Below are 9,162 nucleotides of genomic sequence, written 5' to 3'. Positions count from 1 at the left end.
ATTTATGCAAGGAATAATATTTAAGGCTAAAGTCTATATAGTATAGTGCATGAACATAGCTAAAGACAAGCAAGTATTTATTGCACAGGGTGGAGGGGAAAACCCTCATCAAAACTGGGAGACTGTATGCATATTCAAGATTCACAAATGGACAGCAGTGTTGTTACTTTGCACTTTACATTGTCAGTCTTTTTTTTTTTTTTTTTTTTTTTTTTTTTACATAACATGCTCCCCCAACATCAAAGGCATACAGGAAACTGTATCAGAAACATACAACATGGAAAGCCTAAGAAAAAAATGATCAAAACGGTGGAAAGTGTGGAGATGTGTATTACAACCTGTAATATTTTGAAGCCAGCATTATTTTTTTCTATCAACACAACACATGCACTGTATTTTTAATACATGAAACACCTTTAATAAAGGATGCACATAAAGCTGCACAAAAGTCTACATTCCCGTTTGATTACAGTGGTTTGCTTTATAATGCACTTCAATGACAGTGTGCTTTTTACTGGTACAGGTAAAACATGATGAAGACACACTAAGGCAGATAGGAGGACACTTCTAGTCATCACATAAATAGGAAAAATGGGAATTTTAAGCTCATCTCTAACCCACAGACATACCAAGTAGTACAAAGACATTAGCAGCAGAATCAGTCAGCATATTGCATGTGTCATCAATACTGCTTCAGAAAGTGCAGCAATGCAGTCAAATAAAATAAAATAAAAATATAAGGAGGGCTTCCGCTGACAGCACACAGGGGCTATGTCAAGGAGCCAAAAAATTAAAAAAAATTAAATATAAACTGGACAAACGCCATCAAGATCAAAGTGAAGAATATTTCATCCCCTTGTGCACCTATTACCATAAACCGATGTGTGAGGAGGATAAATAAAACTTAAGGATAACAAAAAGATGTTTAGCCTTTGTGCTCTTGGGTCCTTGAATGGTAAAATACTAACATCAAACCAAATCTTACATGGTAATAAAAAGAAAGCTATTTTAAAAAAGAAATGGACTTCAAACTGTTAAAATCCAGTACAATCAAAATGTCCTACATTTAAACAGTCTAGTCTTAATGCCTTTGCACAGCAAAATTGAACTGAGACACTTGAGAATCTGAGAGTTTCATTCCAGGATGACCCCAATCTGACAAAATCCCCAAACAAAGACCAGTTCTTGCTTTTCAGCAAGAATGAAGCAGGTAATGTAAGCCCTTGGATGGTAAAATTAAAACACATACAAAGCCTGGATCGTTCATAATTCACACCTAGAAAAGTATGAACATAAGACATGGACATACAGTGTGTTGAAATGGAACCCTCAAGTTTTACTGACTCAATTGCCCATGGCTAGATCATTTGTGCAAGTGTAAGATAAATCCTATTGGCCATCATATAAACGAGGACTTATGAAGTTTGAAGATTTGAAGATAATTATTCACTTAAAAGATACATTTAAAATCCAAACAGCTTACCCTCTGAATACAAATCAAAGATTACAATGCTGTATCACTCATTACACAAACCTCAGCCACAGGAAGGACAGGGAAATAATACACTGTATAGAGTAATATTGTTCAATTGCTTTTCAGTCAAAAGTCAAATGAACACAAACACACACACACACACACACACACACACACACACACACACAACCAAAGACAACAATAGCTTATACAATGTTCACACCTTGTATTGACCCAACAGACAGCAGCAAGAGCACGCAGAATCAAACTGTCACAGTTGGCAGGTCACATGGTCAGTGCTGCGTGGTGGTTTGTGGAAGTATAATTGGTGTACAAGCAATTCCTGCAAAGGACTCTGGGAAGTGCAAATCCCTCTCCCACTCATCTGTCTCGGTGTTGTACACCTGCACAATGCTTGTGACATTGTTCAGGTGCCAGTTGTATCCACCGACGATGTAGATCTTTTTGTCCAGCAAGCAGCAGCCTGCCTCGGACTGCCCGGCCCGCATGGGACTGACGGTGGTCCACTGGTCATTCTCTGGAACATAATACTCTACTGCTAGCACGTCAAAACAGCGGTCTACATGGTCCATGCGACCACCCAGGGCGTAAACCCGTTCCTTGGTGCTGATCATGGCGTGGAGCACTCTGGGTTCGTTCATGGGAGCTCTGAAATCCCACTGGTCAGACACCGGGTCGTAGCAGTGAAGAGTTTTCTTATCATCCAGCGAGACGCCGTATCCCCCCGAGACGTACAGCTTGTCTCCACAGGGAGTGCCTGCATGGCCCCAGATTCTGCGTTTTAATGGTTCCACGTAAGTCCATTCGTTCTTTTTGGGGCAGTAGCACTCCACAGATGACAGGCTGCCAGATCGATTGCGCCCTCCAGTGGCATAGAGCTGTCCGTGCAGCACATTAAGCTGAAACTGAATGCGCCCCTCCTGCATAGGCTGGATGCGTAACCACTGGCTCAGGTGCGGATCGTAACGGAAGCAGCTGTCCACTGCCCCCTCGCCACTGCGGTACTGTAAATGCTGTCCGCCGACCACGTACACAAAGTTATCGAGGACTGCGACGCAAGCGTGACTGCAGCCTGCCTCCATCTCAGTCAGCTCTTTGAACTGGCGAGAGGCAACATCGGGGAGATAGTACACCTTGGTGCTTACAGTGCGGTCATTGTCGGTGTAGGGCGTCCCGCCGAAAGTGATGAGCGACGTGACGTCAGACCGGATGACCGTCCGCGGGGACTGCATCTCATGCTGTCGGAATGGCAGGATCTGGTAATTGAAGGCCTCCAGGAGATACTGCCGGCACAGCACATCCTCCACCATGATGTCCACTGTCTGCACGCTGTCCACCAACTCAGAGGAGCGCATGAGCGGGAAGCGCACGTGGCAGAGCACGCCATTGGCTTGGGCCCGGCGGGATTCATCATATTGAAGCCATCGGATGGCGGCGTGAAACAGGTCGATCTCGCTACAGTTCTTCAGCTTGTTGCTCTGCAGGAAGAAGACCAGACGCTCCATGGGGATGTGCAGGAAGTCTTCCTCCTCGGCAATTTGAAGGAAGTGGCGGAAGGTGAAGGCATCCACTGACTCCTTGAGGGAAGACAGGTTGAAGGTGGTGGCCATCTGGCCAATGTTCAGGCAGGTCTCCACACTCATCGCTGACTTGAGGAACTCCTCGCAGAGCTCCACAACAGGGACCATCTGGAGAAAGACAGCCGCCCCAAGGACATCTTGAATGCAGTCCAGGTCTAGAGTGACTTCTGCACTGTAGGCAAAGTCAATGATATGTTTCAGGCCACGGGCCGACAAGCCCTTCAGCTCAATTGTATCCTGGTTTGACTCCCTCATACCTCCAGTAAACATTGCTCTGCAACACAAGCACAGAAAACGTTATTTCAGAACAGCAAATCATAAAAACACAGTTCCCACAATCATTTTTCAAAACATTATACTATACACTAGAACCAAGCCAGAGCTTTTTGCGCATGAGCGGGAAGCACACATGGCAGAGCACCCCATTGGCTTGGGCCTGGTGGGAAAATTCCATGTGGGAACCCTGTAAATATTAATTTGATGAAGCTAATGACACAGAAGAGATAAAAACACAATAAATGAGAGAGAGGAGGGGAGGGAAAGAGAGAGGGAGAATCATTTTGGAGTGCATTTTATGTCTCTCTCCTCCTCCTAAACTGATTATAACGTTGTCAGTGCGGGAATTCAAGCCCACTCTTCTGTTGCACTCAGAGTAAAGCACTCTGGGGATAAGAGCATCAGCTGAGTGCCTACAATTTTAAATATAAATGCGGCAGTGAGTAGTCTTGTGAGAAAAACTCACCTGAAGTAGTCACTGCAGGAGGCCAGCACCGCTTTGTGGACCTGGAAGCGCTCCTCGTTGATGGCAAGCACCACGTCTAGCAGCTGGCCCTGAGCTCGCAGGAAGGACAAGCCCTGGAGGAGGGTGGTGCTGTGGCTCGGAGCTGAGAACGTACAGCGCAGGGTGCTATTCTTGTTAGCCATACTGGAAAAGAAAACGCTTTGTCACGTTCACTGAATCCAGGGCCATTTAAAATGAATTCATTTTCATTGCATCTCTCAACTGAAAATGCATACATAAATATAATGTAATAGTAGCTGTGGTATATGAGTGTCAAGTAGACTGAGGGTGCCATTTAACGCTGCTATTCAAATGCCACGTGTATCTTGACATCCTAACACATGGATAAGAGAAAGCATGTTAAAAGCACCATACCAGTGATTTTGAGTGTTTGGCCCATTTACTACTATTTCACCACATTTTACATTGCAACATGCCATTTTGCAAATCATAAAGGTGTACTAAATATCTCACAACATACAATCAGAATCCCTAGATTTCCAATTATGCAGATGTGCACACATTGCCACTGAAATGTGATCAGATCTGCAAAGTCAGCCAGATCGAAATGCAATCTGTAATGTGTTATCAGATTCGTGAAAGAGTATCTGTCCATGGGGTGAGACCATCATCATCGCTGGTAAAAAATATCATTGCCCTGAGCAGAAACATCATCACTGCAGGTTAAGAAGTCACCATGATGAGTAAAAATGTTGCTGCTGCTTGTAGAAATGCCATCATTGCAGAAACACCAAAAAATCATTGCTGAAGACGTTAGTGGGTAGAAACACCAGCTCATCTATCAGCGAGTAGTAGAAGAAAGGAAAAGAAGACTGGGTTACATAGCAACAACTGTCATGTTACTCGCCAACTCTCCACCTACTGCCTTGTTTTGTGTAATTAGCACCAAAAATCACATCCAACCACAACACTGACAAGATACAAACAATGACAGTGCATACCAGTGTAAAACCAAGGGCATGATGAGACTGTTCATTAAGTGGACAGCTTTTCAAAGGCAGACTGCATTGCCATGTAACAGGGCCTATGGTCTTAACCTATGGAATTAAATTAAGTCTGCAACTAGACTAATGTGTACATGGGACTAACAAGGATTTCTCCAGTTTCCAATATTTCTGTGTAAACTTGCAAGTTTTAAGATAAAAGATGTACATATTCATACTTCACACCTGCTTGGAGATCTTATGAATCCACAGGAGTTGCATCTCTTTATTGTTACTTCTGTGGCTTAATGTTGCTTTTTACTGTTTTAATTGCCAAGTAGTAAGAGTAAAAGTAGTAAAGGCATTTAATTTCAGCTAAGTGTGAAAATCAACCTGATGAATAAAAATAGTGTAGACTGTTGTCATAAGAAGCAGCTGAAAATAGTAAAGATGTAAAAATGAATAAAGAGGAGACCTTCTGGAATAAAACTGACAAGGGAGTGACAGCAGTAATGGCTGTGGTTGTTAATCATCTTGCACTTAGTTCTGAAAATTCCGTTTGTGCAAAAAACACTGGACTTTTTGTGTTTATTATGAAAGCCTATTATAAGAGATGCTGTAGTGTGTTGTTGTTCCTGGTGGGCTGCTCCCCAGTGTTTCTGGTCTAATGTTGCAGGTTAGCCTATCAATTAATTACGAGCATGACGTCAGGTAGCGGCAGCGCTCACTGCTATTGATACGGTAAAGTTGTCAAGTTGCTCACGAGCTGGGACATGAACATGTAACTATACACTATTCACACATTCACAAGCTACACTAGTAGGCTTGGCCCGATATACTAACTTCAGTCTTTCAAGTGCTGCAGCTTGGTCAGCTACAGTACAACAGGCTGTATGGGCGGCAGGCCGGACTACACTGTTACTTTTTGTTTGCTGCTGTTTGTAAAATCAGCAGCGCAGAGGTCGGCGGACAGGCCGGACACCCTCGGCGTTTCCCGGTGTAGCTTCCCGGCGCCGGGGCACCGCTGCCGGCGCGGGGATGTGGAGCGAAGCCGCGGAGACTCCACTGCCAAGATACACGAATGAGGCGAGCCAACATCCATGACCACACCGGATTGCCCACCTCACCCTCCTCCTCACCTGTTCTGCGGATGTCTCGAAGCAAAATCCCCACCATCCGACTCCGCCATCTTCTAGCACTCTGCAACACGCATGGAGCATTTTCAGACGAATTAGCGGAAGGTCAGCGGCGTAACTGGCCCATTCATGGTCTACGACTAAAAACATCCAACCTGGCTGTTAGGACAGCCAGAGGAGCAGGGCTCAGGTCTGGAGGCTGTCAGTCCTGTGGTGAAAACGATGACCTCTCTCTCCACCGGCTACGCGATACTTTCATTGCACTGGCAGTTTCTGTTCGCTAGGCGGCGCCAAACTTCACACATGCGTACCGGCGGATGTGTTCACGTAAAGCCTGCTCACTTTACCCAAAGCTGAACCTTACATAGAAAAAGTTCAGTTTTTCCAAATACGTGCAGTGCTTTACATGTAAACCGGCGTGAGGATTGTTAAGAGTCAAAAGCATTCCAGACCTGCTTTGAGCTTCTCTAAATCAGTGCACAAAAAATACAAAATTCCTCAGTCTTATGAAACTGAAACCTCTAGCCACTGCTATGAAAACAGATATGTACACTCTTCGAAATGAAATGAATCATGTCTGTGACACGTTGAATATTACTGTTGAACATGCCCATTGTCAAGTTAGTCAAGGGGCTTTATAATGTTTATATTTTTCAGTTATAGTGATACTGTAACTGAAAAAATCTATCTATCTATCTATCTATCTATCTATCTATGTAGGACATTAAGGGCCATATATTCTCTCATATATTCTCATTAAGGGCCATATATTGTCTCATATATTCCATATATTCATTACTGGATTAATTTGTTTGACTTTATTATTGTTAATGTGTGAATTAGAGCTGCATATATGCTCGGAGATCTGCCCGCGTGCAATTTGACAGCAAACCCCAAGAGGAGCATGTGTCTGCAGACCCGGAGACTGAAGATTCAGACCCACAGTTCTGGACCCGCAGTTCTAGACCCCTTGTTTTTCACGAGATCTAAATCTGTGTTTAGACTGACCTCTAGTGGTGAAAAGTAGGGTGCCTGGTCTTTGGTGGCAGGTGACGTCACCGCCCATAGAGCACAACAGGTGGTCTGAACACCTGGGACACCACTGTGACTGCATGTAATCATCCCTGCTGGTGGTTCTCAAATGGGGGCATGCGCATCTCTAGGGGTATGTTGGAGTACTGCAGGGGGTTTATGAGATTTTTTTCAAAAATGCTGCTTTAAAAAATATCAGTCACGCATAATTCCTAAAACAATTACCCTGTGCTATAATAAGTTCAATGAAAACTGTAAATGTAAGTTTGATAAACCACATTTTATATTCAGTTTTCCTTCTGAGTTTCCCAAATGTGTCAAATGTGTGTGTTTCTGGTTTAAATTTGTTCTCTATTACTACTAAATTTGTTCACTATGACCGTGAAGACAAACTAAAATCCAGAAAGTGGATTAGTGGTTGAAACATAGCAGCGATACAGCTGAAAACAAGGAGGAGGAAGTGAAAAAGAAACAAAAACAGAAACAACTACATCTCATATCAGGATGTTGTTTCCCACCCTGATGGAGCTGGACTGCACCTCTTTTTTTTTGCACTGGTAAGGGGGAACTTGGCTGAAAGAATGTTTCAAAGGGGGTACATTATTGTAAAAAGGTTGAGAGCCACTGTTCTGTTGTTACTAGCCGTATTGGGTCATTGAATTCAAATGTTCCCTCTAGCCTGAGAAATCTTGGAGTTATTTTTGACCAGGCCATGCACCTTGACAAACACATTCTGGCCCTGACCCGCACACGCTTTTTTCACCTCAGGAATATCGCAAAACTGAGTTCTATTGTATCACATGCCAAACTAGAAATGATTATTCATGCCTTTATGTCATCTCACCTGGATTATTGTAACTCCCTTTTTCTGTGTCTCAGTAAAACCTCCATTGATCGCCTCCAACTTGTGCAGAATGCCGCCACTAGGCTATTAACTAAAACAGTGAAAGACTGTCATATTACTCCTGTCCTAGCATCCCTACACTGGCTTCCGGTAAGCTATAGGATCCAGTTTAAAGTTCTGGTTTTAACTTTTAGAGCTCTGCATGGTCAGGCACCGGAGTATTTGTCTGCACTTCTTCAGGTGTATACTCCTGGCGGGACACTCACGTCTGCTGACCACAACCTTTGAGTCAGCCTTTGGGTCAGCTGCGTCTAGACTGTGGAATGCTCTCCCTCAGACTGCAATCATGTTTGTTTTTCCTTTTAATCCTGCAAAGCACTTTGTGAGCTTTCTCTGTAAAAGGTGCTATACAAATAAATGTTACTTATTTACACTGATCTATGACACTGACTCCATCCAGTGAAACTGGGACTGGCTGTGACAACATGTCTACTCTCTCTCTCTCTCTCTCTCTCTCACACACACACACACACACACACACACACACACACACAAAGCTACCCTAACATTGAGAATAATAGACTTGTCACTTCATATTGTTATATTGTTTAACCCACTTATATTTAAAAAATGGATACACCAGCTTTATTACCTAACTATCTAGTTTATCTAATTATCTAAACTTGCTTTTTCTGGTACCTGTGTCCCAGTTTGAATTTGTTTTAAATTCTGCCTGCCTGAGGCGGATCTACGGGTGGGCCTGGATGGGCGTAGGCCCACCCAGATTGACAGCTTGCCCACCCTTTTTTTTTCTTTCATCATATCATTTTATACATGTCTATCTAAAAAAATAAACAAAATGAAATAACAGGCCCATCCAGAATTTTTTAGGCCCACCCATTAGCCATGTTCTGTATCCGCCACTGCTGCCTGCTTTGGTTTACTTCCTGCTTCAAAGTACAACAGAGGGCAGCAGCTGTCTTCAGTGTGGAGTCCAGGGTGGTCCTCTAGGACCCCTCAATAGGACCTCATTATTTTTTCAGCGAAACCTCAGAATAAAAGAACCAACTACCTTTAAATGTACATTTTTCTCAACAGTGGTGTCAGCCATAATCACAGTAACAATAGGATCTCAGGTAACACTATCACATTAATCCATATCTTGCAGATTTATATCCTTACTTCAGTGAACAGGCTGTCGCTCTCATACAATGACAATAGAGTTCTAATCTAATCTACAAGCAGATGAAGCCATGTTGATATCTGCTGTAATTTCAGTGTGTCTGTGGTCTGGATAGGTTCCTTGTTTCAAGATGTGGTTAGAGATAATGAATTGGCTGTCACAATATA

At 43.3% G+C, this 9,162-nt stretch overlaps 1 protein-coding gene across 1 annotated transcript; it reads right to left on the bottom strand.

Annotated features, from left to right (window-relative positions):
- Positions 1 to 60: 60 nt before the first annotated feature.
- Positions 61 to 6,217, bottom strand: klhl26 (kelch-like family member 26). The gene is made up of 3 exons (XM_030050195.1): positions 5,940 to 6,217; positions 3,818 to 4,000; positions 61 to 3,349 (listed from the first exon to the last, which is right to left on the bottom strand). Exons 1-3 carry the CDS (start codon positions 5,987 to 5,989, stop codon positions 1,768 to 1,770), a joined length of 1,815 nt encoding a protein of 604 aa, XP_029906055.1. The 5' UTR covers positions 5,990 to 6,217; the 3' UTR covers positions 61 to 1,767.
- Between the last annotated feature and the right edge of the window lie 2,945 nt (positions 6,218 to 9,162).

This window comes from Myripristis murdjan, chromosome 4, assembly GCF_902150065.1.
Source record: "Myripristis murdjan chromosome 4, fMyrMur1.1, whole genome shotgun sequence".
Lineage (NCBI taxonomy): Eukaryota > Metazoa > Chordata > Actinopteri > Holocentriformes > Holocentridae > Myripristis > Myripristis murdjan.
Note: the sequence above shows the minus strand (reverse complement) of the source record. Positions and strands in the feature narration are given on the sequence as shown.